This window comes from Mus musculus, chromosome 6, assembly GCF_000001635.26.
Source record: "Mus musculus strain C57BL/6J chromosome 6, GRCm38.p6 C57BL/6J".
Taxonomy (NCBI): domain Eukaryota; kingdom Metazoa; phylum Chordata; class Mammalia; order Rodentia; family Muridae; genus Mus; species Mus musculus.
Window position 1 is genome coordinate 29,601,796 of NC_000072.6, and position 12,627 is coordinate 29,614,422.

Below are 12,627 nucleotides of genomic sequence, written 5' to 3' on the forward strand. Positions count from 1 at the left end.
AGTCTTAGCTAGGTGAAGACTTGCCAGGGCAGCTGCTCTGGGGTCATCCATACTCTAGAAGGAAATCCAGGCAGAAGACGCCTAGGTAACTTGGAGAGTCACATACTTAGAAGGTGATGAAACTGGGACATCAATCTGCATTATCTGTCTTTGATCTGGTACCTGCTAAGTATGATGAGAAGAATCCTGGAAGACACACATTAGGCCACCAAAGGAAAATGAACCAACCTGTGATCGAAAGGAAAAAGATTCTGAAATCTTTTGTGTGTGAATGTGCAGCTGAGAAGCACAGCTGCTACACCATGTAGGCAGAAAGGCTTGCTTCTTAAGAGTTTGTCTCCTAAATAAATGTTTTAAAATTCCAAAAGGGAAAAGAAATAGAAAAGAAATCAGAAACTGATAGCCATGGCCCATAACCTTTCTGACATGCTACTTTAAGAAAATTTCCATGGACATGTGACAAATTATATACCAAAATATCAACTGAGTCCACTAAAGCATGACTTTATTTCATCTTTTTTTTTTTTTTTTTTATACTTTTCATCATTCAGTTTCCAGATAGGACTACAGAACCAACCTTTCTCTGGCATTTTTAAGTTAGGGTCTCATGTCAGCTGGCCTCAAACTCAGTGTGTAGCAGTCTTCCCATCTCCACCTCCCAAGTGGTTAGCATTACAGGCATGCACCACCACCCCTGGTTTATGCAGAACTGGGAATCAAATCCATGGCTTTATGCATGCTAGACAAGCAACCTACCAACTGGGCCACAGCCCCAGATCTAAACTATAATTTAAGATAACTTCTAGCCCACATATCGTCTCTATGAAAGAAACAACAACTTAAAACAAGGAAACAGCAGAATTATTAGCCCTAGAAAGAGGCAATCTTTGATCCCCATAGCTTTCTAAATTGTCTAATTTTGTATACACACTGAAAGTGGCCCAAGGAAACTAAATATTCAGAACATGCAAGCTGCTGTTACATAAGGATTTCTTTCAGATCTAATTCAAAATAACCTAGTTTCTTTTAAAACATTTTAGAGTTATCAGTGATATCCCCTTACCACAGAGAAGGCAACCATGGCTGCAGAGTTCCAAGAATTTTGGTGAAAAAGTCTGTAGAGAAATAAAGGTTCATCAGAAAACACCTGTTTTGGGCTAGAGAGATGGCTCAATGGTTAAGAGCACTGACTGTTCTTCCAGAGGTCCTGAGTTCAATTCCCAGCAACCACATGGTAGCTCACAACATTCTGTAATGGGATTGAATGCCCTCTTCTGATGTGTCTGAAGACAGTGACAGTGTACTCATATAAATAAAATAAATATTTTTTTAAAAATTAAAGAAAGAAAACATCTGTCTTAGCTGGACTTTCGAGAATGCACCTGTAACCCCAGTACTTGTCGGACAGAGGCAGGAAGATCAGGAGTTGCAGAGGTTTCAAAGACATCCTGAGCTACAGGTGACACTGTCTAAAAAGGAAGGCAATCCAGCACTCAGGAGACAGAGGCAGATGGATTTCTGAGTTCCAGGCCATCCTGGTCTACAGAGTGAGTTCCAGGACAGCCAGGGCTACACAGAGAAACCCTGTCTCGGGAAAAAAAACAAACAAAACAAAAAAACAAAAAACAAACAAACAAAACAACAACAACAACGAAAAAAGGGAAGGCAAAACAAAGAAAAAGGAAACAGCACCAAAACTTTAGAAACCAGAGAGATACATAATCTTCTTGTTGTTGTTGCTGCTGCTGCTGCTGCTGCTGTTGTTTGGTTTTTGAAGACAGGGTTTTATATAGCCCTGGCTGTCCTGGAACTCTCTCTGTAGACCAGGCTGGCTTCAAACTCCCAAGTACTTTGATTAAAGACAAGCGCCACCCACCATCACTCAGAACACAATCTTATGGGACAAACCTAAAAAGGCTAAAATCTGCCTGGGGACAGGATGGACTTAGCTGGGGAAACTGAATCCATAGCTCAGAATTCTATAAGCATCAGGTACAACTAAAGGCAGGTACCAACTCTGTATAAGCAGCAGTTAGAGCCCTAGATTTTCTCCTTGACTCAGTGCAAATGATGTATTATCTTCCCATCCTAAAGGAGGTTTTACTCTGTGGTTTACTCTTGCAAGACTCAATAGGGTCTCTGGATACCCAGGAAAAGACTCAAGTAAGGATAGGAATATCATCTAAAAACACAAAATTAAATGAAAACCTACACACCTGAGTTCCATCACCTGTCCTCACTCCCCCACGCAGCAGCTAAACACAGGCTGCCTAGTTTATAATCTCCAGGCACAAAACTAGGAGACTGCTCAAAGTAAAAGTGACCCAGAAAAGAATGAGCAAAGGAAGACAGTAAGGGACAACATGGGCGGTAGCCCATCCTGAAGCTAAAAGAGAGGAAAATCAAGTTCAAGGCTAGCCTAAGCCACAGTAAGATCTAGACCAACCTGAACTATATAGCAAAATCCTGTTCCAACTACCACCACCACCCCCTTTCACCATTTCCAAGGGAAAAAGTTAAGACAAGAGTTAAACATTGGGGGCTGGAAAGATGGCTCAGAGATTAAGAGCACCGACTGCTCTTCTAAAGGTGCTAAGTTCAAATCCTGGCAACCACATGGTGGCTCACAACCATCCTAACAAGATCTGACTCCCTCTTCTGGAGTGTCTGAAGACAGCTACAGTGTACTTACATATAATAAATAAATCTTTTTTAAAAATTTTAAAAAAGAATATTAAAAAAAGAGTTAAACATTGTAGCACACTATAATTCTAATAGGAGGCAGAGACAGGAGGACCCCCAATTCAGACAGCCTGGGTTACATAATGAAACTCTAGCCCATCTCCCTCACCCCACCCCAAAAAAGCTGGAGAGAACTTAACCTTAAAAGAATAAGGTTTTGAGTTTGAACCCTAGAACCCACATTTAAAAAGCCAGGTACCAGCATGGGGGAGGCAGGGACCATCTGGCTAACCAGACTAGCTTTCTCTCAAAGGAGTTGGACATTAGTTCCTGAAATGACACTCAAGGTTGTCCTCTGACCTCCAGACAAATGGAAAGACAATAAAAGGTTTAAGGTAACCTCAATTATCCACCAAATGAAAGAATAATTCATGAAAATATTATAAAATCCAGTTATCAGTAGACCCAACACAAGAAAGAGGTGAAGGAAATTCCCTAGGACAGTGTTTAAAGAGGGATTCCCAGGACAGTTAATTAGGAAACAGAACCAAGACAGATGAAAGATTCTACATATTAAAGTTATCAGAAAGGAAATAAATAAATAAACCCACACCTGGGCAGCTCAATGGTGGCCTCCACCTTTTATCCTGGCACTGGGGAGGCACAAGCAGAGGCAGTCGGATTTCTGAATTTGAGGCCAGCCTTGTCTACAAAATGAGTTCCAGGATAGCCAGGGCTACACAGAGAAACCCTGTCTCAAAAACCCCATACCTGTGTTAAAGACTCTATAAGGCTCAATGGCTGATTAAAACTTCTGATGATATTAAGTTAGAATGATGCAGATACAGAGCCAAATTATCTTGCACTATTTTTAACCCCCTCAATAGCCATTCATTGTCCTTCAAACTTCAAGGTACATTCTTAGCAAACCACTAACTTCTACCAGTCCAAAGGCTAAAAATGTTATCAGTACCTAAAACCTACTCAGAGCCAATTGTGGTGACACATGCCTTTAATCCTAGCATTTAGGAGGCAGAGGAAGGCAGATTTCCATTGAGTTCCAGGCCAGCCAAGGCTGCATACATAGGAAGACTGTCTCAAAACAAAACACTTCTAGAAAACAAAAGACCTACAGCAGTATCCCTGTTTCTTTCCTATAACCTGCTCATCCAAAGGCCCACCAATAAAACCCATAAATTCTGAGATTTGACTTTCCTTTTTATTTTTTAATTTCTCTTTCTCCCCCCCCCAATCCCCGTGTGTGTGTGTGTGTGTGTGTGTGTGTGTGTGTGAGTATGTACACAGAAGGGAGCACCAGATGCCCTGGAATTTGAGTACAGGCAGTTGTGAGTTGCCAGAGAGGTGCTAGGAGGCAAACACTGACTCTCTTAGCAGTAAGGACTCTTAAGCACTGAGCTGTATCTCCAGCCCCACTCCCCTGTTCCATAACTAATACAATCTCATGTCACCAATTCCATCGCACAACAAAATAAAGGCACTCTGAATTCATGTTTGTAGACTATGATCATTCATATTTGACTCAAGTCAGTGGGGTGAGGGCTATTTTGGGAGTTGATAAATCTTAGGGCTACAAGCTTATTTCAGGCAACAAATTTCCTGTTTTCTATAACAGGAAAATAGGTTATCAATATGAACATATATTGGACATTTTATACTGTGGACATTTGGGAACAAATGGCATATATATATAGAAAACAAAACAAAAAAAATTTTAAAGATACTAGCAAGCACAAAAGACTTTTAAATTTTAAAGTAAAACTTAAGTTTTGATAAGAATTAAAATTATATAGGACTGCAAAATAATAAAAATTCAAACACAGGGTTACTTGAAATTCTTGAGCCAGAAAACAGTAATTAATGGATTGTGCTCAGAGAAGGATATCTGAATAGTGATTTTGGTAATGACAAGATCCAGGGTACAACTACATGACCTGAAGAAAATAAAGAAATGAAAAGGCCAAAGTGATAACGTGATTGTTCATTTAAATGCTCAAGTTAGGCACTTGAGAAAGACAGACTGTAGCCACTTGCTGCCCAGCCTGACCACTTTAGTTAGGTATCTAGAACCCACATGAGAGAACTGACTTCCACAAGTTGTCTTCTGACATACACAAGTGTGTCCACACACATAACACATAATAAAGAAATGGACACCCTGAAGCTGACCAAATGATGATGTACAAGCACGTTGGGTGTTCTTCACCCCTTTTCTACATCTTTTCTGCTCCAGCAGACTTTCTCCCCTTTCCCGTCCCCCACACCTTGATTCAGGGTTTCTCCACATAGTTCTGGCTGTCCTAGAATTCATTACATAGACCACACTAGCCTGAAACTCAGAGATCCACCTGCCTCTGCTTCCTAATGTCCCCTGGATACTAGTTGGCTTGATCTATAAGGAATCCCAGAAGAACAGAGTCAGCAAATAAATTCTTCCAGCTCCCTCACTGCAAAGGACCTCAAGTTTTGTCACCAGAAACATGTCATTCTCCCTCAAAGAAGCTAAGTAACTGCTCCTCTCTCTCTATTCCTTCCAGAAGAAAATAACAGTTTGGCTAGAGGTTATAATTCTATTTCTTCTGACAACAGTGTACCCGCAGCTGTATAGTGTGTTTATAACAAACCCGCCTGGGGCATGGAAAGGAAAGGAGACCTGTAGGCCTGCCTCTCAGCTCTGGACATGTTACATTATCAGCATGAGTATACTATGTGGTCAGCACAGGCTTGTTTGCTTGTTTCCAATTACCAACATCTAGTTACTTAGAGGCTATATTGTGAGTTAAAGGCCAGCCTAGAGAACTTAAAAAGTTTTTTTTATCAAAATAAAAATAAAAAGGATGGGAATAGAGCTTAGAGATTAACAATTTGCACAACATGTGTGAGGCCTTAGGTTCAATCCCTAGTATCTCTCATTAAAAAAAACAAAAACAAACAAACAACAACCAAAAAAAAAAAAAGAAAAAAAGAAAATTCTCCCAACTAATTATTCTGTCAAGTTGGTCATCTCTTCCTGTTGAGATTCTACAATGAATAGACACACAGAATAATTGGAACTAAAGGAGAGGAAGGTGAGTAACTCAATCCTAACATACTTTAAGCTCTATGCTGAAGAATGTCTCTCAGCTCTGGACATGTTACATTATCAGCATGAGTATACTATGCGGTCACCACAGATTCATTTGCTTGTTTCCAATTACCAACATCTAGAACTTGTTTGTCCATGATAGGTTCTCCAGTACTGATTTAAAACACAATCAGTAGATACAGCAAAGAAGAGCTCACCTAGTAGGTTACTTATATGTTAGAAAACTGTATGAGGGGCTGGTGAGATGGCTCAGCGGTTAAGAACACCGACTGCTCTTCCAAAGGTCCTGAGTTCAAATCCCAGCAACCACATGGTGGCTCACAACCATCCATAACAAAAATCTGATGCCCTCTTCTGGTGTGCCTGAAGACAGCTACAGCATATACACATATAATAAATAAATAAATCCTTTAAAAAAAATAGAAAACTGTATGAAGAACTGTAGAGAACTGTAACTCCCTCGTCTGCAGAACTAAAAGCTACAGGAGGCCTACACGGGGAGCCTACACTGAACCTTTTTTTTCCTCCTCCATTTAGCCCTAATTGTCCTGGAACTCTGTAGACCAGGCTGTTCTGGAACTCAGAGATTAGCCTGCCTCTGCTGAGATTTAATCTCAGCTGAGATTAAAGTCGAGTGCTTCCACACCCAGCAAAATTTTATTTGTCTTCCCACAATATAAACAAGAACTTGAGTGTCACATTTACATGCAACCATCAGAGTTAAAGTGGCAAATATTTTTTTTTAATTATGTACTTGCAACCTAGGGGCTTATTTAAGAAGATACAGCACCATTAAACATCAGTTATGAGTTAAACAGAAAAGGGAGAGCAAGCATTTCATGTTTGTGAGTATAAAATGAAATAATGAATAAAGGGTGAAGAGAGAGAGAGAGAGCTAGAGATGTAGGCAGGACTGGATCCCCAGCACCAAACACAAGGAAAAGAAAAAGAAAGTAGGTACTTAGTCTGTTAAGAGGCTCCTTAGTTTTCAAAGAATTTCACAGTTCATAGACTAAAACCTAAACACTGTCAGCAAAATCACAAGCTATTAAAATTCATAAAAAATAAAAACATAGCAAAGGTGAGTGTGAAAAATCATGGAAGAAAATACAAAGTGTGAGTCAAAAAATGAAAAAACATGAGCCCAAAAATTTAACATGTGGAAATACGATAGATACAACACACACTCCACCACATGCTCACAAAAATATGGACTAATTAATATAGCTATGATAGCCATCTTACAAATAAAAACGTACAGGCAGAAGAAATACAGTAGGAATCTGATATAAAACAAAAGAACTACAAAGATTTCCTGAAACCATAACTAATTTTTCTTTATATTACGTTGCACTCCAATGAGAGGAGAAAATTTGTACGAACACGAATCTAGAAGCCTGAGAAATTTCGAGAATAACACGAATGAAAATCGGCAAGGGACACTGAGGGGTGAGTAAGGCTGCCAAAGGGAAGGTATTGCCAGATGCAACTCTTGAATACGGAAGGTGTACCAAAAGCACTTAAAGGAGAGCCAGACCACAAGCGAGACGTACAGAACTACAAAACGGATTCCACAGACGAGGGAAAGGGCCCGTTCGTGACCAATCAGTTGCCACTGGTTTCCGAAAGGCAGCACATCTGTGGCTGCTCAGCCCCACCCCGCGGCACCAGCTCCTTCGGAAAGAGGATCTCCCACTGCCAAGCGCTCCACTCAAGCGGAGAACCATCCCATCCCACTCGGCCCTGGTCCCGCGCGGCTCAGAACGGACTCTCCCCGAACCTCACCGAACGCTGCAGCTCCCCAAGCCAAAACGAGGCGCGCTCCTTTCCGCTGGGATCCGGGTCGTGGTAAAGCGCTTGCACCGCCTGGTACACGAGCTGCAAGGTTGGCTTGGCTCCCTCCATGCTGGCGGGAGCGGCGGCGATGACAGCAAAGAGCCCGATACTCCTCCCTAGGCTTCCGCTTGCTCTGCCTTCAAGCGTCCTCACTGTCTCGGCCACAGCCGCTCCCTGACTGGCGCCATCTCCTCCTTTCTGGCCGTTACCAGGGAAGGGGGGTTCCTCGTGGAAGTTGCCCCCTCGGAAACAGCGGAGAGGTCGCTTTCAGGTTCCTGCCTCCTTTTTGTCTTGTCTTCCCGCCAGAATCGCAGACTCTCGAGTCCGGACACGGGTTCTGGCTTCTGCACCTCCCGCCTTGCTCGCAGAGGCCTACCTCCGCATGACACGAACCACGCAGCGAGCCGAAGCAGGGCTTCCCCGGGCCGGAAGTGGCCGTCCGTAGACTTTGGCACACTTCCGCCTGGTGCACCACAAACTGCCTCCTTCCCGGCACGCCTCCTCTTGTTTCCCCCGCCTCCTCCCGGAAGTGACCCTGCCGGACTAGGAGAACCAAGGGGAAGTAGGCACAAGGTAGTCAGTCTCCTAGGTGCGTAAGTCTTTATTTGAGCTTCAAGTCTGGCTACTCTTAACGTTCCTGACCAAATCTTATCTCGTCAGCAAGGAATCCAAAGTCTTTCCTCCCGGTTCCTACTTCTTCACCCGTCTCCAAGGAGTGTTTAAGAAACATCAGTTCAGCCGGGCGTGGTGGCGCACGCCTTTAATCCCAGCACTCGGGAGGCAGAGGCAGGCGGATTTTTGAGTTCGAGGCCAGCCTGGTCTACAGAGTTCCAGAACAGCCAGGGCTACACAGAGAAACCCTGTCTCAAAAAAAAAAAAAAAAAGAAAGAAAGAGAGAGAGAGAGAGAGAAAGAAAGAAAGGAAGAGAGCCTGTAATCTCAGCTCTTGGAAGTTAGCCACAACACCATCAGGAGGAATTCAAGACCAGCCTCTAATACGTGGAACTCTGTCTCTTTAAAAAAAAAAACCAAAAAAAAAAAAAAAAAAAACAGCCAAGCGGTGATGGCAGACAGGTTTAATCCCAGCACTCTGGAGTCAGAGGCAGGCCTAACTCTTGAGTTTGGACCAGCCTAGTCTACAGAGCAAGTTCCTGGACAGCCAGGAATACACAAAGAGACCTTGTCTCAGAAAATAATTAACAAATAAATAAATAAATGACAAACAAAATCAACTGTCTAGCAATCCTCAGTTAACATGCCAGTTTCCCAATATTGCTGCTTCACTAAAAATAACTGTTAGTATCTAATGAAGGCTGACCATGTGTAATGTAATGTAATGTAGTGAAAGATTAACAACCTTCCAAAATAAGTCCTTTTTTAATGAAATAGTTTTGGTTTGCTTATTTGTTTGTTTGTTTGTTTGTTTGTTTCGAGACAGGGTTTCTCTGTGTAGAGGGCCCTGGCTGTTCTGGAACTCACTCTGTAGACCAGGCTGGCCTCGAACTCAGAAATCCGACTGCCTCTGCCTCCCGAGTGCTGGGATTAAAGGCGTGCGCCACCACGCCCAGCTCTAATGAAATAGTTTTAAAGACTTATTTTTATGTGTATGAGTGTTTTGCCTACATATTTATGCATGTGCAACTTGGTCCTGGAGGAGTTACCGTGTGAGCTGCTATATAGATCCTGAGAATTGAGTGTGGGTTCTCTACAAGATCAGTGAGTGTGTCAACTCTCCAGCTCCTAAACCTCATTTTAAAAGATGAGAATTTAAAGCTGTTCATGCTGGACCATATTTATAATCCCAGCACTTGGGAGGCAGAGACAGGAGGGTTGCTGCATATTTGAGGCCAGCCTGGGGTTCTTTGTGTGGTTCTGGTTGTCCAGAAACTCTGCCTTCTGGGTTCTGGGATTAAAGGCATGTACCTCCACTGCCCAACTAGTCACAAGAATTCTTTTTTTTTTTTTTTTTTTTGTGGTTTTTCGAGACAAGGTTTCTCTGTGTAGCCCTGGCTGTCCTGGGACACACTCTGTAGACCAAGGTGGCCTTGAACTCAGAAATCTGCCTACCTCTGCCTCCCAAGTGCTGGGATTAAAGGTGTGCACAATCACTGCCTGGCAACCACAAGAATTCTTAAATGAAAGCTGGAATTTGAGCTGGGAGCCCTGGAGGTTGTGGGGTGAAGGGTGAAACATGCATTTAATCCCAGTACTTAGGAAACAGAGGCAGGCAGAGCTTATATGCAGAATGAAGTCAGCCTGGTCTACAGAGTGACTTCCAGGACAGTCAAGGCTTTACAGAGAAACCCTGTCTCAAAAGCAAGCAAGCAAACAAACAAAAAACAAAGACAAGCAAAAAAGTTAATACTATAAAACTCTTGGATGAAAACAGGTATACAGTTATGACTTTGGATCAGGCAATGACTTCTTAGCTATGCTACTAAAACCAGTCAAAAAAGAAAAAGGTCACTGGAATTCATCAAAACTAAAAACTTTAAGGAGTCAGAGAGATGGCACTACAGTTAAGAGCATGTATTGCTCTCACAGAGGACCTAAGCTTGCTTCCCAGAACTCATGTGATAATGTACAAGCATCAGTAACTTGTAAAAGTAACTTTGTTTTTTGAGACAAGGTTTCTCTGTGTAGCCCTGGCTGTCCTGGAACTCACTCTGTAGACCAGGCTGGCCTCGAACTCAGAAATCCGCCTGCCTCTGCCTCCCAAGTGCTGGGATTAAAGGCGTGTGCCACATGCCTGGCAAAAGTAACTTTTATTAGCCATATGTAATTGTCAGCTTGGAGGCTTACTACTAAATAAACTCACTCTTTCTAGTCCTTTCTGAACTCTGGCTGGCTGGTTCAACTCCACTGTTCTGGCTCAAAATTGTTTTTCAAAATGACTGATTCAAACTGGCTTCTCTCAGCTTCTCACCGAATTGTTCTGCTTGGACTCAAACTAACTCTGGCAATATTCAGGTTCCTTATTTATTCTCTAGCTCACTCTTCACCTAGCTTGTTTTCTCTGCAACATGTCTCTGTAAAACTGTCCCATTAACCCCCCCCCAATACTGTTGTTGCTCTCTTAAGTAACCTCTTTTCCTCTCCAGTTCTTGTGAGAGTTGGTGTATTCTACCTTTGACTCATTCTGTCAAATCTTTCTCTGATTTGTCACTTTGTCTGCCCCTCGAATAGATGTCATTTCAAACATGGCTGCTTCCTTCTATAAACTAACCTTACTTTCACTGTTTGGAGTTAAAAGTGTGTGCTAATGGTATGTCTGTGTCCCAAACAGAGGGACTAAAGGTGTGTGGCCTATCTGCATTCCAGCAAGATCACAAAGACCTAGAAGGTCTTTGGATGTGATCCCTTGCCAGAACAGCCATGTTGCTGGGCTAAAATTCCTCTATAGTAACTCCAATTCCAGGACCCACTTCTGACCTCCTCAGGCATCAGGCATGAACATAGTGCACACACATACATGAAGGCAAAACCACTAATACACAGAGAGTAAAAATAAATAAGAGTTATTAAAACTTGGGCTAGGGACGTCACTCACTTGGTAAAGAGCTCTGGAGCCTGTACAAAGCCCTGGCTTTGATCCCCTCACTACATCAAGTGTGGTGGCACACACTTATAATTCCAGCACTCCACAGTAAGATGCAAGAAGATCAGAAGTGCAAGACCATTTTTAGATACTTAGTAAGTTTGAAACCAATCTGTGACTTATGAGACCCTGTTTCCAAAAAATTAGGTGAAACACTCTAGATTGAAGGGAGTAGGATGGCCATCTAAAAATATTTTAAACTAAGACCAGACTGATGGATGAATAGGAAACTAATGTAAAAAGTATTTCAGTCAAAGGCAACAAATGTTCAAGTCTGTAGGAAAAAGAGAAAGGTGTATTTTATAAAGTCTATAGGCTGAAAAATTCTACACCAACTGGAAGAAAGACTTGATACTTACCAAACACATCCTACATATCTTTGTGTCCTCAAGAGATTGCTTAAGGTGGTAAGTGAACAGAAATTGCTTTAAGTGTCTTTAAGCTCCTTAGAGATTTCTCTTAAAGCATCCTAGCTTGCAACACTAAATGTCTTGGGCAAGGACAAAAATAATAAACTATTGCAGCAATCCTGGTGAGGAGCCATAGTGGCCTAATGTAGGAATTAGGGATGGAGATGGTGAAGTGTAAAATAAATTTAAGAGAATAAATTGGATGTGGTGGTGATTGTGGCTACAGAATGCAGAGAGGAGAAAGAGACCTCCGCTCTCTGAAACACAGACACAGAAATTTACTTTTATAGTAGCAGGAGAAAGAGAATGTCAACTATATACTCCAGGAACTGTCCCAGGGATTGTCATAAAGCTTAGATCTGTTCCAGGTTTGACAGTCATGACTTTCAGTGAACCTCAAGTCCAGTAGCAAGCTAAACTGTGGCTCTACAGAGTGCTCCTGTCCTGAATTGTGCCATTAACATAGACGGACACTTTTGTGTCTTTACACAATGTCAGATTGTTTCGAATGTCAATAGACTTTGAGAAAAAATCTGTTTCATCACTGACTACTCCTAATTTCACTTAGAGTTGTGGCTATAGCAATTGTAAAATTTTCTTTTAGTTCCAGTCCAATCTTAATTACTAATACAAATTTTGAATCATACATCATGCTTCATACATTCATAAATAGGTTACAGAGAGCTTAGAGGAGTGAAGAGATTACAGAAGTTTCTCTTAAAAATCATATTCAGCGGGGAGAGGGCATGGGATGGGGGACTCCATAAGGGAGACCTGGAAAGGGGGAAACATTTGAAATGTAAAATATCCAATAAAAAACAATATTCAGCAGGGCTGGAGAGATTGCTCAGCGGTCAAGAGTACTGGCTGCTCTACCAGAGGTCCTGAGTTCAATTCCCAGCAACCACATGGTGGCTCACAACCATCTGTAATGGGATCCAGTGCCCTCTTCTGGTGTTTCTAAAGACAGTGACAGTGCACTTACTGTGCTGGCTGGTT

General features: G+C 42.1%; 1 protein-coding gene across 7 annotated transcripts in view; it reads right to left on the reverse strand.

Annotated features, from left to right (window-relative positions):
• Tnpo3 (transportin 3) overlaps positions 1–8,063 on the reverse strand; it is a 69,032-nt gene extending 60,969 nt beyond the window's left edge. For 3 of the 7 annotated variants that reach the window (NM_177296.5, NM_001347079.2, NM_001361290.1), the window contains exon 1: positions 7,571–8,054. In NM_177296.5, the coding sequence (NP_796270.2) occupies positions 7,571–7,690 (120 nt within the window). In that variant the 5' untranslated portion in view covers positions 7,691–8,054. Of the gene's footprint in view, positions 1–1,063; positions 1,116–7,570 lie in introns of all 7 variants that reach the window. The other 4 variants (XM_030255469.1, XM_030255470.1, XM_030255468.1 and 1 more) reach the window with 3 other exon arrangements.
• Between the last annotated feature and the right edge of the window lie 4,564 nt (positions 8,064–12,627).